At 40.2% G+C, this 23,142-nt stretch overlaps 1 protein-coding gene across 1 annotated transcript in view; it reads left to right on the top strand.

Moving 5' to 3' along the window:
- Positions 1-1,253: 1,253 nt before the first annotated feature.
- LOC103423285 (phosphatidylinositol 4-kinase alpha 1-like) overlaps positions 1,254-23,142 on the top strand; it is a 30,662-nt gene continuing 8,773 nt past the window's right edge. The window contains exons 1-17 of the mRNA XM_029109583.2: positions 1,254-2,604; positions 2,709-3,050; positions 3,151-3,312; positions 3,718-3,888; positions 4,048-4,206; positions 4,297-4,424; positions 4,609-4,915; positions 15,924-16,092; positions 16,266-16,483; positions 16,612-16,770; positions 16,873-17,055; positions 18,738-19,268; positions 19,362-19,721; positions 20,355-20,569; positions 22,255-22,441; positions 22,610-22,746; positions 22,864-23,017. Coding sequence (XP_028965416.1) covers positions 1,627-2,604; positions 2,709-3,050; positions 3,151-3,312; positions 3,718-3,888; positions 4,048-4,206; positions 4,297-4,424; positions 4,609-4,915; positions 15,924-16,092; positions 16,266-16,483; positions 16,612-16,770; positions 16,873-17,055; positions 18,738-19,268; positions 19,362-19,721; positions 20,355-20,569; positions 22,255-22,441; positions 22,610-22,746; positions 22,864-23,017 — 4,560 coding nt within the window. The 5' untranslated portion in view covers positions 1,254-1,626. The remainder of the gene's footprint in view (positions 2,605-2,708; positions 3,051-3,150; positions 3,313-3,717; positions 3,889-4,047; positions 4,207-4,296; positions 4,425-4,608; positions 4,916-15,923; positions 16,093-16,265; positions 16,484-16,611; positions 16,771-16,872; positions 17,056-18,737; positions 19,269-19,361; positions 19,722-20,354; positions 20,570-22,254; positions 22,442-22,609; positions 22,747-22,863; positions 23,018-23,142) is intronic.

Here is a 23,142-nt window from a genome sequence, read left to right as displayed (position 1 = left end):
GCGTAGGTTGCCCCATGTGCAGTGGGCGTGAGTGCTGGGCCTGTTTCCTCTTCGGCCCAGCTTGGGCTGGCTGCTGTGCGACAAGGGCCTGGGCATGCTAGGCTTCGGCTGCTAGCGTCTGGGCCTGGATTGCTAAAGTGGCAACAAGCTAAGCTGCCTTTAAGGCTTTTTTCTTTTGGGTCGTGGCCTACTCAATCTGGGCTGGAGACCTTGTGGCATAGGCTTGGCCCTGTTGCTACAAGGTGGCTTGCTTACCGTGGGTGTGGATCTCGCCGTGGATGACAATAGTGGTTACTGCTATGGTGATACCTCGTGGTGGTGGTGCCATTACACTTGTTGTCGCGTTGAGCCTCGTGGATCGTCGTGGTCCAAATCCTTGAACGTAGCAAGTTCTATTCGTCGTGGTTTTTGAATTTCTTGTCATTGTACTTTTTTTTTACATTTATTCAAAGAATTTTTATAAAAAATTCTAGGAATAAGAACGTACGAAAAATCTGTGAATGAACAAGAAATGGAAAACCTTGGATGCGAGAGTCTTCTTCGAGCGTGTGAATCAAAATCTGAATGAAAGCACCAATTTATGGATGCAAATTTCTGCCTTCTTTTTCGTGGACGAAAATGAACCTGCAAAACAATTAATACCTAAGGTCAAAGCCAAGAGGCTCATGCTCCCATGATGAATATGGGGCTTTGGCCGAAAAACCTCCAATACCGAAGTTATAATTTAAGAGATAAAATGTTTAGAGAATTTTGGGAGGAGAATGGACTTAGGTTTTTGGAGAGATGGGAAGCGGCCACATATGCTGGTTTTTGGGTGTAATTGCAAGATATTATGTCAAAATAATATCTTGCAATCAATTAGGAAATTAATCAATTAATTTAGGTAATTAATCCTATTTGAATAAATATTTTGGAGGTTACCTTGTGGGGAGAATTTGATGAGGATGGATGAAATAGGTTTTGAATAAATATCTATTTTGATCACTTTTGATCTTGATTGAGTCATGATTGTTCGTTGCTTGCGCGTATGATTTGACTTTTTTACCCAAGAATCTACGTGTTGCCTTCATATGTTTTTCGATTATTTTTAGCGCCACAATTATTACTTGCAAGGACTTTTTAACATCTCATTTGGAGATGTTATTGATAAAGGAAAAATTAGCCAAGAGTCCACATCACGTGCCTAGTTGTAACTCACCGACTCAACTCGCTCGCGTAGGAACTACTAACTAGCAACCGTAAGTTTTGGTGATGACGGAGAGAAATTTTGAGAGAGAGGACCCCCAAAAGAAACCAAAAACATAATCTGAAGAAAAAATACAAGGATTTGAATTTACAGAAAAAAAACAGAAATCAAAAACAGAGGAAGCACAATTGCAAAAAAAGGCGGACATTTCCAGAAACGTTTACAAAGACAAAGACGACTGCAACAAAAATGTTGTTTTCTTCTGCCAAAAAACCCTAATTTCCTCTTTCACTCTCCTGCATTGTACTCCTATGGAACCTTCCAATCCAGCTCCGAGGCGGGAAACCTGAGGAGCTTTTCGCGTTGTTCAAGCGGAATCGAAATCGACACCGAGTTTGAGTTTCTTCGGATTTGGATTTTTGTTATCGGATTCGTTCGCAATGGAGGCATTGATGGAGCTCTGCGACCTGATTGCGGACCACCCGGCGCAATTCACCCAGAAGCTTTCGTGGATTTGTGGCCGGTGTCCGCCTCCCGAGATTTTTCTGGGCGGATCACCTAGGGTTTCGCAGATTCAGCTCAATGCTGTCCTCGCCGTCGCGCGCTTCATGTCCAAATGCCCCGATTCTGCTGATCTCCGCCCGAAATCGGTGGTTCTCGAGTTCCTACGCTCGGTTCCCGCGTCGTTCAATCGGTCGTTTTGGCCCCAATCGTTTGGAAACGACTCGATTGCTTCTTTCTTCTTGGATTTTTTGGGGTACGTGTGTAAAGCTACCGAATTGTCTCCCGATTTTGCTACAGAGATTGTTGGGTTCACTGGTGAGGTTGTAGTTTTGGCAATTACCAGTGGCGGCGAAGATTTAGGTATTTGTCGGGCTTTCCTCATGGCCCTATCAGAACATTTCCTTCCAATTTTGCCTTCGGATGCCGAGAAGTTGATTACAATGCTTATTGACCAGTTTGCGGCTTCGGGACCGGTGGTTCAGTCCCCGGTTACGCCAAGACGAATTGGGGCCAACTCAGAGACCTCGTCTGCGCAGAGCTCCCCAATGAATGGAAACCATTACCAAGCGAATGAGAGCTCCAGCCCCAGAAATGAGGCGAGCAATGTGTCGGGTTCATCGGGTAGTATATCGTCAAGGGGGTCGGTGATGATGAATGGGAGCAGCATTGTGTGGAAGAGTGGTGTTGATCAACTGGGTGTGAATTTCGGTCTTGGTGAGGGAGGCGGAGCTGTGATGCTTAGGCAGCAAGTTTCTTCATTTGAGGAAGAGTCTGTTGAGAATTTGGAGAAGCAAGAGATTGCTTTCAAATTGGTAGCTCATATTTTGGATAAAGTCAGTATCGATTCTGCGCTTTTGGATCGGGTCAGATTAATCGCAAAGAGGCAGCTACAGTCTACGTCAGTGTTTCTGAAGGTAAGGTCTTATTGTTTATTTGAAAAGTTACTGCTTTAGAGTGCTGTTCATGTGAAAGCCTAGAATTGAGTTTGTTGTTTTTGTCATTTGTTACATGTGGGCAGATTAGAAAGCGGGATTGGACTGAACATGGGGCACTTTTGAAAGCAAGAATCAATACGAAACTGTCAGTTTATCAAGCTGCTGCCAAGTTGACTCTTAGTTGCCTGGCTTGCTATGATACTGACGTGAAATCAGCAAAGAAGTTGGCACATGAGAGTCTGGCATTGTTGATGGATGCTTCTGAAGCCTGTTTACTCTCCGTGTGGCGGAAAATGAGAGTTTGTGAAGAGCTCTTTGCTTCTTTGCTATCTGGGCTTGCTCAAATTGCTGTCAAGCGTGGGGGCCAGGCATTACGTATTTTGCTCATCCGCCTCAAACCTGTTGTGTTAACTGTATGCGCACAGGTACATATTTTAAGTGGTGCTAAATTTTAGATATCATTCTGAAGTGTGAAACGGAATTTTACTTTATTTGCTTTTGCTTTTCTACAATGTGATTTTTCAGGCTGATACTTGGGCAACCAGCCAGGCACCAATGTTTGAGAGTGTGATGAAGACGAGTTGTGAGATAATTGAATCTTGTTGGACTAAGGAGCGTGCGCCGGTTGACACATTCATAATGGGATTAGCGACAAGTATTCGTGAACGAAATGACTATGAGGAACAGGTTTGTTGTTGCATACAAGATACTAATTAACAGATTTACACGTGTAATGCATATATGAACAGTTACTTTCATCTGACTGTATTGTTTTGTCTTTCTTTTAATTTATATCTCTAGATTCTCTAAATGCTAGATTTACACATGCTTTTGTGTTTGTGATTATGCTTGTACTATATACTTTTCAACAAAATTTATTGTTTCTTCCTTTCTTGTATGTACTTCCTGCAAGAAAGAATTTTGCTTAATACAAAGTTTTCGGTTCTATTCGAAAGATTGGCACACTAAGCCTTTTCTTATCATGCCAAACCGTGATGCCATATAAGTAATGAATATCTTCTATTTTTTTTTTTTTTTTCTGTTTATCTATCTTGACTTAATCTAATTCTTATATTATCTTGCTAATTTCAGGTTGATAAAGATAAAGAGGCACTTCCTGTTGTGCAGCTTAATGTTATACGCTTGCTAGCCGATCTGAATGTTGCTGTGAAGAAGTCTGAAGTTGTGGACATGATATTACCTCTATTTATTGAAAGCTTAGAAGAGGGCGATGCTTCGAGTCCTAGTTTATTGCGACTCCGGGTATGGTATCTGTGTCTTTATGGCATGTATTTTATGATATAGGTTTTTCTTTAAACATTTTTGTCAAGTAACTTTGATTAAATTTAATATTATCCAGCAAAAATGTAAGATATTGCTTAAATATTTGGTTTCTCACTTCCTTATTATACTGTACAACAGCTCCTTGATGCTGTATCACGCATGGCAAGTTTAGGTTTTGAGAAGTCCTACCGGGAGACTGTTGTTCTAATGACAAGGAGTTACTTAAGTAAACTTTCAAGTTTAGGATCTGCTGAAAGCAAAACTGTGCCACCAGAAGCCACAACAGAGCGCCTTGAGGTCTGTATACTTAAGCAAAGCTACACATGATACTGTTGATTGCTTGATTGATACTATAAACCGATTCTCACTGGTTCAATCACATTCTAGACTCTTCCTGCAGGATTTCTTCTGATTGCTAGTGATCTTACAAATGCTAAATTACGTTCAGACTATCGTCACCGTCTACTGTCTTTATGCTCAGATGTAGGCCTCGCTGCTGAATCCAAAAGCGGAAGGTAGAGTTCCTTTCAAATAATATAGCTGCTGATTGCATGCCGTAGTGTTTTCCATATAATTCTCATTTAATTCATGACAACTTGTGCACCTCACAGGTTTTGGTTTTCTGATACTTTTTCAAAATATTTCCATTTCTCATTGCTTATGTGTTTCAAAATTTTATCTAATATCTAACTATTGCAGGAGTGGAGGAGATTTTTTGGGACCACTACTTCTTGCTGTAGCTGAGATATGTTCTGATTTTGATCCTACAGTAGATGTGGAGCCTTCACTTTTAAAGTTATTTCGCAACCTGTGGTTCTATGTTGCTCTTTTTGGCTTAGCACCTCCCATACAGAATGCTCAGCAACCTGCAAAGTCACTTTCCACGTCACTCAATAGTGTAGGAAGCATGGGTACTATTCCACTTCAAGCTGTGGGTGGCCCATACATGTGGAGTGCACAGTGGTCTTCAGCTGTCCAGCAAATTGCTCAAGGAACACCTCCACTTGTAAGATTTTAATGAAGTATTTTTGCATTCTCTTTTGATTTGTGCTGTAAAAATGACTATGGGCTTGGTATCTGTAGTTTCACATGTTAGATTTATTTAATTTTTATGCGGGGAAGTATCTATGGCACCACATTTTAGACACAAGTTTAGACACAATTTTTTAAACCATTAGATTAGCCCACAAGCAACGGTTAGGAGTTAATCTGAAACCTAATTGATTATTATTACTTTCTTCAATCAATTTTATCAAAAAATTAATATTATTATTACCAATTAATAATTAATTGCACACTGACCAATCTAAGTGAGCATTAAGGTTTAAAACTTTAAACAATACAGTCTTTCTCCATTCCTCCACCCAGACTATTATGTTGGGTTTTTTGGCTCAAAATTAGGATGATGCAATAAATTAGGTTTGTGTTACCTATTTGGTTTTGGTGTCCTATTTGGGTTTGGTTTTGACTTCTTAGTTAGTTTCCTTGGTGGAGAGATTTTGTTAATTACCTATTTGATTAGGATTTGGATTTATTTCCTATTAGGATTCCTATTGTAACCTAAGTCCTATGCACTATAAATAGGACCTTAGGGTTAGTGTATTTTGTGTGGCTCATTCGTGTGGCAATTTGGTGAGAGTCAATTTGTGAGTTAGAGAACAATTTGGGAGAATCTTCTCCGTTAGGATTGGGTTCTCTACTCGTTTGGTTTAGGGTTTGTAATTTGTGGGATTTGGGTTGTGAGAGTTTAAACACTCTTTTGTAATCTCCGTTTGTTTAGTGAAATTCTTCGCCGTGCTTCGCCCGTGGAGTAGGCTTTACGCCGAACCACGTAAATCTCTTGTGTCAGTTTGAGATTGTTTGTTTTAGCTTTCACTTACGACGTTGATATTTGGTACTTTGTTATAATTCGCTTCCATTTGCGCATAAAAGTACAACAAGTGGTATCAGAGCCCAGGTTTAGGCTTGGGCTTTGTTTGGCTGTCACTATGAAGCCTTCTGTGTCGTTGGTGAAAGTTGATATTGAAAAGTTCGACGCAATGACTTTGGTATTTGGCAATTGAAGATGCATGCTTTGTTAGTTCAACAAGGGCTTTTGAAAACGCTAAAGGGTGTGAAGGCTTTGCCGGATTCGTGGACTGATGAAGAAAAAGAAGACATTATGGAACGGGCACTTGGAGCAATCCTGCTGACTTTATCGAATGAAGTCTTGCGTGAAGTTGGTAGCATCAAATCTGCACCTGAGTTGTGGATAAAATTGGAGAGCTTGTATATGACCAAATCCCTTGCTAAACGGTTGTATTTGAAGAAAAGTTTGCATACTCTTCGTATGGATAAAGGTACGTCAATTCATAAGCATGTTGATGAATTCAATAAACTTATGATGGATTTGAAAAGTGTGGACAACCAAATTAGTGATGAGGATTATGCGATAACTTTGTTGTGTTCTTTATCTCCTTCATATGAACACTTTGTCGATACCATGCTATTTGGTAGAGAAAGTCTTAGTTTGGAAGATGTTAAAGTCCCTTTGAATTTTAAAGAGCTAAAGAATAAAATGTTTGACACACAAGATGGAGCTTTGGTAGTTCAAGGAAGGAATAAGGAAAGGAGCAAACTTGGAAAGAACACTTGTAGCTATTGTTATAAGGATGGTCATTGGAAAGTAGATTGCCCTAAACTCAAGGGCAAAAAGAAGTTGTTTGATAAATCTTTTGCTAGTGTTGATGCAAACATTGCAGAAGATTGTTGTTCTGAACTCCTCTAAAGGTTATGTGAAGAGGTGGAGCTTGGTACTCAAGCTCTTTGGGTGGAGTGCAATTCGCACTTTTTGTTCGTATGTTCAAGCTTTTACTTGGATTTTGTTTCGTATTTGTTAGTTTCCATAATGGAATTTGTTGGAGAAGGCGTTGGAGGAAATTTCAAGTTTGAAGACTTTTGGATTTTTTGAGTCTAGGTGGAGATCAGTTTCGAAAGAATTTGGTGCACGTTTGCGTTTGTATTTTGGTATCCCAAAATTTGGAAGTTTGCTAATTTCTCGCCGAGGTGGAGATTGTTGGGTTTTTGGCTCAAAATTAGGATGATGCAATAAATTAGGTTTGTGTTACCTATTTGGTTTTGGTGTCCTATTTGGGTTTGGTTTTGACTTCTTAGTTAATTTCCTTGGTGGAGAGATTTTGTTAATTACCTATTTGATTAGGATTTGGATTTATTTCCTATTAGGATTCCTATTGTAACCTAAGTCCTATGCACTATAAATAGGACCTTAGGGTTATTGTATTTTGTGTTGCTCATTCGTGTGGCAATTTGGTGAGAGTCAATTTGTGAGTTAGAGAGCAATTTGGGAGAATCTTCTCCGTTAGGTTTGGGTTCTCTACTCGTTTGGTTTAGGGTTTGTAATTTGTGGGATTTGGATTGTGAGAGTTTAAACACTCTTTTGTAATCTCCGTTTGTTTAGTGAAATTCCTCGCCGTGCTTCGCCCGTGGAGTAGGCTTTACGCCGAACCACGTAAATCTCTTGTGTCAGTTTGAGATTGTTTGTTTTAGCTTTCACTTACGACGTTGATATTTGGTACTTTGTTATAATTCGCTTCCGTTTGCGCATAAAAGTACAACACATTAAAGCACACTGACCAATCTATGTTGTAACACACATGAGTTTGAAAGAAAACCCAGATTCCTGCTAGCTTCGTGATTTATAGGAGGCTTTTTTTGTGGGGTTTTTCCTCATTGGGTCCTTTTGTATTCTTATATTTTGGTTTACTGCAGCATTGGCTGCTGGTTTATTTTCATCTTCTTGTAGCAATTTTTTCTGCAGTTTTTGTTTCTTAGTAGACTGCAAGGGTCTGCACACCACGTATGAGTTTCAAAACATGATACTCGTGTTGAAAGAGTGGAACCCTATTAGTTTGAATATTACACAAATTACAACTGAAACAAAGAAGTAATGAATCTATTGGATTGTGGAGATAAACAATTTTTTTTTTAAATGAAAGAAATTATTGGTTTTTTTTTTCACCATATGCGAAGAAAAGGAAAAATCCCGGATCAAATCAAAAATCTAATAGGACAGAGTGCCTGCGTGGTGGAGAGCATACGCTTTCTGTGTTGGTTGCAGAAAAATGCATGAATCCTTGGCCTGCAATGGTGAACGAAAGAAGATGGGGAGCCATTGAGAGTTTTTCTTTGTTTGATTGAACACTGAAACTCGCACAGTGTACAAGGCTCAATTGGTTACTGTGCATTTAATTGTTGTTTTGTATATAATTAAAAAAGGTAATAATAATTTCTTGTGAAGGGAAACTTGTAATAAGTAATTAGCTTTCAGACTAAATCCTAACCATCGATTGCGGGTCAATCTAATGGTCTAAAATTTGTGTTCAAACTGGTGTCCAAAAATATGGTGCCATCGATCCTTCCTTTTTCTATTGTTGGGATGATAGTACCAAAGTAATCTCTCTTTCTCTGTTACACATGCTCTGCATTGCCTGTTAGTTGTCTCTGATTCTGTTGTAAACAGGAACTTATTTGTCGATGATGCTTGTACTGTGTATGTATTTAAATTGAATGTTCCCCTGTTGTCTCTTTAACATGGACACTTAGTTTGGGGGGAATGCAATCTGGTTTGTGTGGAAACATAGTTGCTTCAAAGAAGATGCCAAATGAGTGGCGAACGAGCACTTTGGTGCCTATCTACAAGAATAAGGGCGACGTACAAAATTGCATGAACTATAGGGGTATTAAGCTAATGAGTCATACAATGAAGCTCTGGGAGAGAGTCATTGAGCATAGATTGAGGCAAGAGACACGGGTTTCGGACAACCAATTCGGGTTCATGCCAGGGCGCTCAACCATGGAGGCAATCTATCTCTTACGAAGATTGATGGAAAGATATAGAGATGGGAAAAAGGATTTACACATGGTCTTTATAGATTTGGAAAAAGCGTATGATAGGGTCCCAAGAGACATTCTTTGGAGGATTTTAGAGAAGAAAGGAGTACGAGTAGCATATATCCAAGCTATAAAGGATATGTATGAAGGAGCAAAGACTGCCGTAAGAACTCATGAAGGACAAACCGAAAGCTTTCCCATAACTGTAGGATTACATCAAGGCTCATCCTTAAGTCCTTACCTTTTTGCGTTCGTAATGGATGAGTTAACAGGACATATTCAAGATGATATTCCTTGGTGTATGCTTTTCGCAGACGATATAGTGTTGATAGATGAAACTCAGGAAGGGGTAAATGCAAAGCTTAACCTTTGGAGAGAAGTGTTGGAATCTAAAGGTCTTCGCCTAAACCGATCAAAGACAGAATATATGGAGTGCAAGTTCAGTGCAAATGGAGGCCAAAACGAGTTAGGGGTGAGGATCAGAGATCAAGAAATACCAAAGAGCGACCGTTTTCGTTACCTAGGATCTATCTTGCAAAAGAACGGAGAATTAGATGGAGATCTCAACCATAGAATACAAGCTGGATGGATGAAGTGGAAGAGTGCATCCGGCGTGTTGTGTGACCGCCGTATGCCACTGAAGCTCAAGGGAAAATTTTATAGGACGGCAATAAGGCCGGCAATGCTGTATGGCACAGAATGTTGGGCGGTGAAACATCAACACGTACACAAAATGGGTGTAGCGGAGATGAGGATGCTTCGTTGGATGTGTGGGCACACGAGAAAGGATAAGATTAGGAATGAGGATATCCGGGGTAAAGTAGGAGTAGCCGAAATTGAAGGAAAGATGAGAGAAAATCGGTTACGGTGGTTTGGACATGTGCAAAGAAGGCCTACTGACGCTCCGATTAGAAGATGCGACTATGGGACAGAGGTTCAGGGCCGAAGGGGTAGAGGAAGACCTAGGAAAACTTTGGAAGAGACTCTAAGAAAAGACTTAGAGTACTTGGATCTAACGAAGGACATGACACAGGATCGAGCACAATGGCGTTCTAAGATTCATATAGCCGATCCCACTCAGTGACTTGGATTTTCCAAGTCTCAAACCAAGAAGTTTTCCTCACTCGGGAAATTAAGGGAACACTACCCCAACCTACATGCTCCACTCAGAAAGCTTCAACATACAAGCTTCAACAAAAGAAAATTCAAAGAACTTAGCGAAGAAGGCTTTGGTGTATTTAACACAATACGTTGAAATGAAGGAAAGCTTATTTATTGATATCCCCGATAAGCTACAAATATGTACATATACATGAGTCAAAATAAACACACAAGAGGGAGCCTTCACAAAGGTTGCTTAGGAGAAGTCTCAGCAGTCGGTAGAGCCCTAGAAAGAGAAGGCACCGGAGGGGGATCATTTGGAGCCTCAGTATTGGACAGAACCCTAGAAGGAGGAGGCATCAGAGGTTGATCATTTGGAGCTTCATTACGCGGTACAGCCCCAGAAGACGAAGGCAATAAATGCCTTTGGAACAAACCCACAAATCTCTGATGATCAAGTAAAACCTGACCATCAGTTTCCTTCATCTGGTCAAGCTTCCTCTTCATGTTTGTAGCATAGTCATGTGCGAGCCGGTGCAACTGTTTATTCTCATGCTTGAGCCCTCTAATCTCCTGTTTGAGACTCATCACTTCAGCCGCCAATGATTCAACTTGGCGGGTTCGAGCAAATAGGCGTTGTGCCATATTAGACACAGAACCTGCACTCTGAACACTGAGAGCCAGCGAATCCTTAACAGCTAACTCATCAGACCGTTTGGAAAGTAGTCTGTTATCTTTGGGAGTGACAAGGTTCCTGGCCACCACCGCAGCGGTCATATCATTCTTCATCACGGAATCCCCAACGGTAAGAGGACCAGTTGGGGAGACGAAGGATGGGCGCCATATGTTGTCTGGAGAAGGCGGGGCTGCCTCTTCAACAAGGTTCAAGTCAAAACGACGGTCGGAGGGGCCAGACATTTTCAAAGGTGTTGAAGAGAGAATAGGTCGGACAAATCAAGATCTTAGAAGTGCAAGAATGAAGCTTCTACTGGTGGAGATTCAAGTGTGCTTTGGAACTTAATGCCAGCCCCTATAAAAATCTGCACTCGACGGAGCTTCAGAAATCAAAGAGGCGCTTGCTCAGAAATCGAAGAGGCGTTTGCTTTCTCAAAAGTTGGGCTGCTTAGAGATCACGAGGGTTGATCTCAGAAATCGAAGAGCCGTTTGCTTTCTCAAAAGTTGGGCTGCTCAAAGACCACGAAGGCCGATCTCAGAAATCGAAGAGGCGCTCGCTTTCTCAAAAGCTGGGCTCCCTAGAGACCACGAGGGCCGATCTCAGAAATCGAAGCGGCACCTACTTTTTCAGCCTTGTCAGCACCTGTCACACGCACACTCAGCTTTGCGGAAATTATGGGCATTCTGTCAAAGACTTCTGGGGAAGTAGAAAACACATGAATCTTACTGTTCAATCACCCACTTCCCACACGCAACAATAGCTCATGGGTACCACAGATAACTTTGCCAAAGTTCTCTGCCAAAGTTGAGCACGTGAAGCTTGCAGCTCCCACTACATCGCTCTGACCAAGAAGGGTAAAAGAATAGCAAAGAAACAGCACTAACAAAGTTTAGACCCATAAATTTTGAAGGTCTAGCTACCATATTATTACCCACAAGGGTAAAGGAACAGTACCACTACTGGATAATTGGAAAGTCCATGTATGTCAACCTCTGTGCTTCGTGGCAAGGTAGACTAGCAAACATGCCCAACCTTTACTCACATTCGAGAAAACACTCCCAATAAGATTGCTTGCTCCAAAATCGAAGAGGCACCGTCCTCCGAATCTAAAGAGCCAGACTCCCAACATGACTACTTTCTTAAAAATCGAAGAGAGGGTAAAGGAACAGTACCATTGCTGGATAATTGGAAAGTCCCTGTGTGTCAACCTCTGTGCTTCGTGGCAAGGTAGACTAGCAAACATGCCCAACCTTTACTCACATTCGAGAAAACACTCCCAACAAGATTGCTTGCTCCAAAATCGAAGAGGCACCGCCCTCCGAATCTCGAGAGCCACTCTCCCAACATGATTACTTTCTCAAAAATCGAAGAGACACTGCTCCCCGAATCTCGAGAGCCAGACCCCCAGCATGATTGCTTTCTCAAAAATCGGTGAGGCACCGTTCTCCGAATCAATCGAAGAGGCGCTCGCTTTCTCAAAAGCTGGGCTGCTCAGAGACCACGAGGGCCGATCTCAGAAATCAAAGAGGCACCTACTTTTCTAGCCTTGTCAGCACCTGTCACACGCACACTCAGCTTTGCAGAAATTATGGGCATTCTGTCGAAGACTTCTGGTGAAGTAGAAAGCACATGAATCTTACTGTTCAATCACCCACTTCCCACATGCAACAATAACTCATGGGTACCACAGATCACTTTGCCAAAGTTCTCTGCCAAAGTTGAGCACGTGAAGCTTGCAGCTCCCACTACATCGCTCTGATCAAGAAAGGTAAAAGAATAGCAAAGAAACAGCACTAACAAAGTTTAGACACATAAATTTTGAAGGTCTAGCTACCATATTATTACCCACAAGGGTAAAGGAACAGTACCACTGCTGGATAATTGGAAAGTCCCTGTGTGTCAACCTCTGTGCTTCGTGGCAAGGTAGACTAGCAAACATGCCCAACCTTTACTCACATTCGAGAAAACAGTCCCAACAAGATTGCTTGCTCCAAAATCGAAGAGGCACCGTCCTCCGAATCTCGAGAGCCAGACTCCCAACATGACTACTTTCTCAAAATCGAAGAGAGGGTAAAGGAACAGTACCATTGCTGGATAATTGGAAAGTCCCTATGTGTCAACCTTTGTGCTTCGTGGCAAGGTAGACTAGCAAACATGTCCAACCTTTACTCACATTCGAGACAACACTCCCAACAAGATTGCTTGCTCCAAAATCGAAGAGGCACCGCCCTCCGAATCTCGAGAGCCAGACTCCCAACATGATTACTTCCTCAAAAATCGAAGAGACACTGCTCTCCGAATCTCGAGAGTCAGACCCCCAACATGATTGCTTTCTCAAAAATCGAAGAGGCATCGTTCTCCGAATCTCGAGAGCCAGATACCACAGACCACTTTTTCAAAGTGCTCTGACAGAGTTAAAACATGTGAAACTGGCAGCTCCCACTACCGTGCTATGACCAAGCAGGGTAAAGGAATAGCATTACTACTTGTTGTTAGGGAGACTCCTATATATGTCGACCTCCATCCCCAACGGACAGGCAGACCTGCAAAAATGCTCAACCCTTCATCATATCTGAGAGGGCACTCCCAACAAAGCCTTTCGAAATATTCAGCTTTCTTTCCCCCCGATAATACCTCTGCAAACAAGCTATACTAGAGCAAGAATATCTCATATCATCAGGGTTAAAAGCAAGAGTATCCCATATCATGCTTTTTTCCTGTTTTTTCTTTTGGCCTTGTTTTTACCTGCAAGACAAGGAGAAAGAGAGCAATCAGTCAGCACTTGGAATCAAGCTTCCAGCCAGGAACTGACTGCCTGGAACCCCTTACCTGATTACTTACCTGGCATTGCTCTCGAGTACTCATCTTCAACATCTTATGTTTCCAGGGAAGATTCCGCATCTGCTTGAGGAACAGATAGGGCAAGTGCGAAGGATACAAGGAAGCATGTGGAGACAAGCGTAACAGCACACGTGCCGATACATCCATTACTCTGTCAAAAGCAAAAGTATCCCATATCAGCAGGGTGGAACGTACTCTAGATTTGATGGACTTGTTTTGACCCTCAAATTCTTCAGTCGGCCTTATACTCTGGAGGAAACCAGAAAACCCTCCAGCTCAGTTCAAGAATAAGCCTGTGGAAAGTTACTTCTTCAAAAGCAAAAGTATCTCATATCATCTCTTCTCATTTTTCTTCTCTTTATCCTTCATGCTGCTGCAAGATGGGGAGAAGGTGAACAATCAGTCGGAGCTCTGATTGCTTACCTTGTCTGTCACCTCTTTCAGCAGACCTCCTAGCTCGGTGACTTGGGGGACTCCTACTACATGGTTTGTATCGCGCTTGACCAAGCCTGAAACTACAAGTAAGCTTCAAGTGAAATTGATACATTACCTTGTGCATCTCCACCAGTTAAAGATACCACCCCTGGATGGAGGAAGAGTACTTCCAGAGAAGATGCCACATCTACCTATGAGACAGATAAGGCAAGTCAAGACGACACCACACTCCGATACTTAGAAGTTTCGTGATTACGAGATCATTCTCCCACAATATTTCCTAATGTCATTTGTACTAAATCATTCACTCGTACTCACTAAAGGAGAGCTTGAACCTATGTACTTGTGTAAACCCTTCACAATTAATGAGAACTCTTCTATTCCGTGGACGTAGCCAATCTGGGTGAACCACGTACATCTTGTGTTTGCTTTCCTATCTCTATCCATTTATTTACTTATCCACACTAATGACCGGAGCAATCTAGCGAAGATCACAAAAAGCGACCGTTTTCGTTACCTATGATCTATCTTGCAAGAGAACGGAGAATTAGATGGAGATCTCAACCATAGAATATGAGCTGGATGGAAAGAGTGCATCCGGCGTGTTGTGTGACCGTCGTAGGCCACTGAAGCTCAAGGGAAAATTTTATAGGACGGCAATAAGGCCAGCGATGTTGTATGGCAGAGAATGTTGGGTGGTGAAGCATCAACACGTACACAAAATGGGTGTAGCGGAGATGAGGATGCTTCGTGGGATGTGTGGGCACACGAGAAAGGATAAAATTGGGAATGAGGATATCCGAGGTACAGTAGGAGTAGCCGAAATTGTAGGAAAGATGAGAGAAAATCGGCTCTGGTGATTTGGACATGTGCAAAGAAGGCCGACTGACGCTCCGGTTCGAAGATGTGACTACGGGACAGAGGTTCAGGGCCGAAGGGGTAGAGGAAGACCTAGGAAAACTTTGGAAGAGACTCTAAGAAAAGACTTAGAGTACTTGGATCTAACGGAGGACATGACACAAAACCGAGCGCAATGGCGTTCTAGGATTCATATAGCCGACCCCACTTAGTGGGAAAAGGCTTTGTTGTTGTTGTTGTTGTCTTCTTGCTTTGATTTGGAGTTTTGCAAGGATATGTTCCCAAATTTTAGTTTTTATTTTTCAAATTACTATTCTGGAGTTACAAAACCCAAGAAGTATGCTACACAATGTAAAATAGTGAATCGTTTCTCTTCATGTTGTTTATGCCTTATGCTCTCGTACCAGATGTATAAATCACTATTTTGAATGGTTCCAACCACGCACAACACAACCGAGGCAAATATATTCCCCTTCTATTGCGAAGTTTCTCAAATAACTTTATTTGAGGGACACCTTGTGGGAACCGATCCGTGTTTTATATCAATGATCTGAACTATATATTTTTTAATTCATTGTTCAGAGATCATCCTTACAAAAAGTTGGATGCGTTGGAAATCATTAAACATCAAATTGTAGCGAAGAAAATAAACGAACATGGTATTGCAAGAAAACGCCAAAATGAAAACCATTTATTTTGAGTGTTTAAATGGTTTTCGCCTTTAGTGATTTTTTGCGAGGATGGTCTAGGCAGGAAGATCTAAAAACTAGACCGTTCCTACAAGGATGATCTTTGCAAGGATGATTTTTTTGCAATAAAATCTTTGAAGATTTTGTTTGAGGGACACACACACACACAACACTATCCTTTTATCTCTTAATCAACATCTCTGTATGTCTAAATGTATATACAACATATTAACACCTAATCAACACACTCTCTCTTCAATGTACCGGGGAATTCACCTCAACCAAATAAATACTTCCTTCTTGCATCTTATCTCATTTCTGCTGTCAAAAATACGTTAGGATGTTTAAACAGCTATAACTCCATGTGAATCTGTGTCTGCTGGGGCTGATTACCTCTAGTCTTTACTAGTTTCCTTCGCACTAATTTATTGAACTCAACTTCTGTTCAACTCAGGATGAATGCAAATATTTATGTGCTTGAAACTGATTGTTTGAGAAATTTTACATGATAATGTCTCTTTCAGGTTGTTAGCTCAGTGAAATGGCTTGAAGATGAATTGGAACTTAATGCTCTTCAAAATCCCGGCAGTCGTCAAGGGAGTGGGAATGAGAAAGTTGCTCTGGCCCAAAGAGTTGCTCTTTCTACTGCTCTAGGAGGGCGAGTTGAGGTTGCAGCAATAAACACTATATCAGGTTATTATATTTCTTACTCCCTAGTGCTTATTTATTGCTGATGTAAAGATATATTCTCTGTATTCATTAACTGTCTACAATTTTGATCTTTGATTTTTGTATTAGAAAAAATAGGCTCCTTGGATTTTGTTAATAGTTACTCTTTTCACAAAAATTAAAGTAATGCTTTGCAGGTGTGAAAGCTACCTATCTTCTTGCGGTAGCATTCTTGGAAATCATACGATTCAGCAGCAATGGTGGCATCCTCAATGGTGTCACTAGTTCAGCTTCTTCTAGAAGTGCATTCAGTTGTGTTTTTGAATACCTAAAAACTCCAAATCTTGTGCCCGCTGTCTTCCAATGCTTGACGGCAACTGTGCATAGGGCTTTTGAAACAGCAGTGACGTGGCTGGTATGGTTTTCTTCTTTGATAAAGCTTCTAAAATAATGCTTTTTCCCCTTTATATCGGCTTGACTTAATCTGTGCTCCTTTTTGTGTGTGCATTTGTGCTCACATCTGCTGCTCTTATTGCTTTTCAGGAAGATCGAATATCCGAAACAGGCAATGAAGCTGAGGTTAGGGAATCAACACTTTCTACCCATGCTTGCTTTCTGATAAAAAGTATGTCACAGAGAGAGGAACATATCCGGGAAGCTTCTGTGAACTTGCTGAGTCAGCTTAAAGACAGGTTTCCACAGGTAAGATTATACTGGTAAAGTTACACTAATATCTATTATTTCCCAGTTCTCATTGTCATCAATCTTGCCTAGTAAAGTTGAAACATAACTACATGGATGCAGGTCTTGTGGAATTCCTCTTGTGTTGATTCCCTGCTATTTTCAATTTATAATGATTCGCCTACTACTGTTGTCAATGATCCTGCTTGGGTGCTGACAGTTCGTTCTTTGTACCAAAAGATTGTTCGAGAGTGGATCGTTAAATCACTTTCACATGCTCCTTGCTCTAGCCAGGGTCTTCTCCAGGTTGATCACTATACTTTCTATTTATGTAGTCAGTATAAGTTCATTCTTATTATCTAATCTATGAGCATTCATGTGGTATGCCAGTCCCATAGTGGTAAATAATATAATTTTAAACAGCGAGAACCTCCTCTTGACGACAATTGGTTTTTCTTTAAGGTTTTGGATTTTGAGTAGTCATTTTTTTTTGTCTTTTTTCTGACATTAACTTACATCAAAGGATCTTTAAGTATGATATTCCGGAGTATTCTTATTTGCAGACTCCCAATATCAGTTATCATGACCTTATGGTCTTACTTAAAAGGTCGTACCCAGTGCACAAGGCTCCCGCTTTACGCAGGGTCTGGGAGAGGTGAATGTCGGCTAGCCTTACCTCCATTTATGGAGAGGCTGCTCCCAACCTTATGGTCTTACTTATTACAAGAAATCTTTTACCCTTTAAAGTATTCTGCTTTTAAGATGTTATACCCTTTTTAATTGTGTTAATATACAACTTGTAAGACTTAGAGTACTTGGATCTAACGGAGGACATGACACAAAACCGAGCGCAATGGCGTTCTAGGATTCATATAGCCGACCCCACTTAGTGGGAAAAGGCTTTGTTGTTGTTGTTGTTGTTGTTGTTGTAATATACAACTTGTACATGTTTTAGTTGTAAGTTCAGTTAATGTACGTACACATTTTTAGGTGCTGTTTGTTGAAACTAAAATGAAGTACTGAAAACTTATCACTGAATCATACATACTCAAATCTTATAACCGAAAACAAGTGCTGAATATGCTCAACTTGAAACTTATAGTGTTGGACTTCTAGGCCACTGCGTTGTACTTCTGTTGTTTTTTATTCAGAAATTAGTATATTCAAACCTGTTTGATGAGTGATGATTAAACTTCTGAAATCTTAATTCATTTTTATTTCATTTTCTTTTATATTTGGTGAATAAACAACAAATTAAAATCCAACCCAAGAAGTTTAATTGGTCAATGTTTAGGTGGAGGTGTATATGATATGTACACTGAGGCTGGTAGCTGAGCAACATGAGATTTCTTTTAGTTAAATTATTGGGAACTTTAACGAAAAGCTCCCGGTACTGTTCACTTTAACGAAAAACCATATTTTTAGCCAAGTTCGAATTGTGATATATATAAGACTGTCTAAGTATCAAGCACTGCATGATTGAAATTTCTTTTTTCATTAGCGCAAATTACACATATTTTCAGTCTGTTGCTTTGGGGTCCTTTATTGGTTTTCTTTGAGTCTCTTTGTCACATATCAATGTTTTGGGTGTGAAGAATTACGTTTTTTTTCAGAATTCGCAAGTGCAGCAATATGGGTCTTTCAAGTATATTAATTTGTCTTTGAGTTGCTTAGAATTAAAGGAAAACTAATGAAAGGGGCTTGAAAACTTTGAGTTTTACCGATAAGGACAAAATAAAGGGCAAAGTGAATAGTACCAGGATTGACTTTTTAGTGTAAAAATGTGGTTTTTCATTAAAGTGAACAGTACCAGGAGCCTTTCGTTAAAGTTCTCTAGAATTAAATGCTAAACACTAAAGGCTTCTCAAGTGGACGTGTATATGTTGAGTGTTTTAATTCCTGCACGTTATTTTGGCTTATCAAACATCTTAGCCGCTTTTTTATGTCTTTTTTGTCTCATTGTTCTTTTCTTTTGTTTGCAACTGCAGGAAAAGCTTTGTAAAGCAAACACGTGGCAAAGATCGCAGCATACAACTGATGTGGTATCTCTTTTATCAGAAATACGAATCGGCACAGGTAAAATTGATTGCTGGAATGGAATACAAACAGCTAATATTCCTGCAGTCATGGCCGCTGCAGCTGCAGCATCAGGAGCAAACTTGAAATTATTAGAAGCCTTCAATTTGGAGGTGCTCAGTACCGGCATCGTTAGTGCAACAGTTAAGTGCAACCATGCTGGAGAAATTGCTGGCATGAGAAGCTTGTATAACAGCATTGGTGGATTTCAATCTGGTACAACACCGACTGGATTTGGTATTGGTGCCGGCCTTCAAAGGTTGATCTCAGGAGCTCGTCAACAGACACAAGCTGAGGACGATTCATTTAATGGAATCTTACTCACAAAGTTTGTGCGTTTACTACAGCAATTTGTTAATTCTGCAGAGAAAGGTGTGGAAGTGGAGAAGTCTCAGTTTCGCCAGATTTGTTCTCAAGCAACTGCATTACTGCTGTCAAATCTGGTAAACATGTCCTATTTTTTTCTTCCTTGCTTGCTCAATTCTTAAGCTATTATGTTTGATGATCTGATTTGGTTTTTTCTTTTTCGATTCCAGGGCTCTAATTCAAAATCAAATGTAGAGGGCTTCTCACAACTTCTTCGTCTTCTCTGTTGGTGTCCAGCTTACATTTCTACGCCCGACGCAATGGAAACTGGCGTTTTTGTTTGGACTTGGTTAGTTTCTGCTGCGCCTGAACTGGGATCTCTAGTCCTTGCGGAGCTTGTTGATGCATGGTTGTGGACCATTGATACAAGACGTGGTATCTTTGCATCTGATGTGAAACATTCTGGGCCTGCAGCAAAATTAAGGCCTCACCTTTCTCCTGGAGAGCCAGAATCGCAGCCAGACATTGATCCTGTTGAGCAAATAATGGCTCATAGATTATGGCTTGGATTTCTCATGGATCGCTTTGAGGTGAGGATTGTACTGATTTCATGCACGAATAAATTGTTATCGTTTCTTCTCAATAAAAAATAAAAAATAATGACTACTAACCAGTAAAGATTTGCCTAATAAGTTTGTATTTGGTAATCTGCTTGAACTTGAATATGGGAATCATAAATTTCTGTTTTCTAACTACTTCAACGATTCTATAAAAGGCTTGCAAGATGACTATTTCTAACTATGGTTTATGTGTAATTGTTGTCTTTTTTGTTTGGTTTTTTACGGGACAAGGGAAGACAAACTTACCCAAAACTCTAAACTCTCCTGAAACCTATTTAGCCAACCTGAAAATTCCAACGATACGCCTCCATATTTTATCCTAAAATAATTGATGTTTGATTTTGAATTTCCTTTCTAGCACTGTCTCTTGCCTATCTTCCACCATTTTCTTTTCTCTGATTTTAGCTACTTTAGTCGACCCCTATCTTGTCCTACATCATTTTTGTTTATTTTGTTCTATGTATGGTGTTCCAATTGGAGAAATTATCCTCAATGGAAAAAGTTACCGTTTAAAAAATGGTCCTTGTTTAGTTATATACTGTGGCTTGTGGCTCTTAACCTGGTTTATATGTGCTCACCTATGTATTCTCTTTGGCTGTATAGGTAGTTCGACACAACAGTGTTGAGCAGCTCTTGCTTCTTGGACGAATGTTGCAAGGGATAACAAAGATTCCCTGGAATTTTTCGCGCCATCCTGCTGCTACTGGTACCTTTTTTACTGTCATGCTTCTTGGACTCAAGTTCTGCTCATGCCAATCCCAGCGAAATTTGCAGAACTTTAAAACAGGGCTTCAGTTGCTGGAAGATCGGATATATAGGTTACTGCATTTAAGTCTTTTGCTGTGAATTTGTTCATAATTATTATATTTATTTACAGTCTATTGATCATATTAGGGCACCTTGACTTGCATGTGTTAGTAAGGGAATGATTTCCGCACAAACCTTATCTCGTTTTGTACTCCGGCTTATTTCTGCACTTAATTAGCATTTGATTTATGCAATCCAAAGGCCATAAATAAGCAGGGGAGTGCATGGGGATAACAGGGGCGTGAAATCATTTTTCGTGGTAGTACATACCTGTAACACAATTCCTTGTCTTCGTGTATAAGAATGCCTATTTCATTGATATTCATTTGGCCTAGCAATGTTTATTTATACAACTTTTTCTCTCATTAGAGTTCAAAGCAACCAAGAGGTCGCACTTGGTGTGATGGCAAGTGCCTTCGCCCATGAGCGGTAGGTCTCGGGTTCGAGACTTGGGAGCAGCCTCTCCATAAATGGGGGTAAGGCTAGCCGACATTCACCTCTCCCAGACCCTGCGTAAAGCGGGAGCCTTGTGCACTGGGTACGACCTTTTTTAGAGTTCAAAGCAACCATGTGTACCATCGATTGCATTCTATACAATTCAATAGCTAAATTGTATATGCACCAATGCATTACGCTGTTATATGTCTAGGATGTGTGTTCTGTGTTTATGTCTAGTGGTTTCAGAATACTGGGTTCTATGATTTTTCTTTCACTTTTGCTTTCCAAGTTGTGGCCATCTTGTTCACTTTTTATATAATTTTAATGTTATAAAATTTGTTTCCCATAAATAACAACCTTGAGATTAAAAATGATTTGTTGATGCTACCAAATTGGTTCAACTTGTCTTAATTTTCCCAAGTTTGTAATTATCTGAAAATTACAGGAATATGCAAAGTATACAAATACATGATTTTATAGTCAGTATTCTATCTTGGATCCTTGGAAAGGAAACTCTATAGGATGGAGTTGGAACGTATTTACTCCACAAATCATGGGAAATAATTGCGAACAGGGTAGCTGTATGTTAGAGTTTGCTGTTAAACAATCTGAGATACAGTAGATCAAATACTAGGATCCTTATTTCAACCTTATTTCAACCTAACACATTGGTATGCAACTAACAGAGTGGATCTTTGTATGGTTATTAGGTTTCTTCATTAATGAAGGTTCTTTTTTTTATTTTTTGGTCAAAACATTAATTAAGGTTCTGTTTACCCCTTAATCTGGATTGGCTGCCAAATATGCAAAAATATTTGGAAGGTTGATGTAGGAGCTTGTATTTGTTTTTTTTGCTTGTTGGTCCATACCCACTCCATTGCAGATAGTACATGACTGCGACTTCTGTCAATAATATGGGTACTCTTTGTAGTTTTATGGTTGTTAAAAAAAAGAAAAAGGTATTTGGTTGCGAGAGGGTGGGAAATGCGCTTTTTTATGGAATTGGTAATTTGATTACTTTAGCATTTGGTGTATTATCTCTTGCCAATATTGATATGAAATTTATCATATTAAGCCTGTCTGTTTAATTCAATAAGAGGTTGAAACTGTATGTCCCGTGTATGCATACTTCTCCAAGTCAGTAGGTGTATGCATACTTCTCCAAGTCAGTAGGTGTTCTTCTAATTAATTCTTGTTCAACTTGAATATGTTTCCATTTTCCCATTTGGTTGAAACTTTCTCTTGATCCATGTTACAGGACCTCTTTAGGTTGGTTTGCATACGAGCCTGAATGGTATGATACTAGCTATATGAATTTTTCTCAGAGTGAAGCTCAATCCATCTCTTTATTTGTCCACTACCTTTCAAATGAGCGAGTAGATGCAGCAGTCTATTCTGATTCAAAAGGGAGAGGACGAGAAAATGGGACCACTTTGGTTGATGCGGTAAGATGACCATGTTTTCAGCGCAAGGTTGCAGCCAGTAGAGTTTGGATTTAAAGATTCTTCTACATGAACAGGATGTCGAATGCATTCTTATTTTATTTTTGCCCTATTACTGGGTTCTGTAAGGTTTTTCTGCAATATATCCATAAAGTCACTTAATAATTGCAGAACGATCAACATCATCCAGTCTGGGGTCAAATGGAGAACTATGCTGTGGGAAGAGAAAAACGGAAGCAGCTACTTTTGATGCTATGCCAGCATGAGGGTGACAGGCTTGAAGTTTGGTCGCAACCAACTAATACAAAGTAATATTTTGTTGGTACATTATTCATCACATTGTAAAGTACTTAGAACCTTTTCTTAATACCCATGGTTCTATGTAAAAGGTAACTTACTGCTTTTGGATTTCCTATTATTCTCAGGGAGAGTGCCTCTTCACGGCAAAAAATTAGTTCGGATAAATGGATTGAGCATGCTAGGACTGCTTTTGCTGTAGATCCTCGAATTGCTTTATCCCTGGCGTCACGGTTCCCAACAAACACATTCTTAAAGGCTGAGGTTACCCAGTTGGTTCAGGTATGTGTCAGTAGTCCAGAGAGTAGGAATGGTAAATTGTGGATTTTGCATATTAGTTGAGCTAGTATAGTTATTTACGAGTCTTAAATAATTGTCATGTGGAAAATTTAATTTATGAGACATTG

This window comes from Malus domestica, chromosome 10, assembly GCF_042453785.1.
Source record: "Malus domestica chromosome 10, GDT2T_hap1".
In the NCBI taxonomy this organism is placed as follows: domain Eukaryota; kingdom Viridiplantae; phylum Streptophyta; class Magnoliopsida; order Rosales; family Rosaceae; genus Malus; species Malus domestica.
The sequence above is the reverse complement of the archived record's forward strand: the minus strand, read 5'-3'. Positions and strand labels throughout refer to the sequence as shown.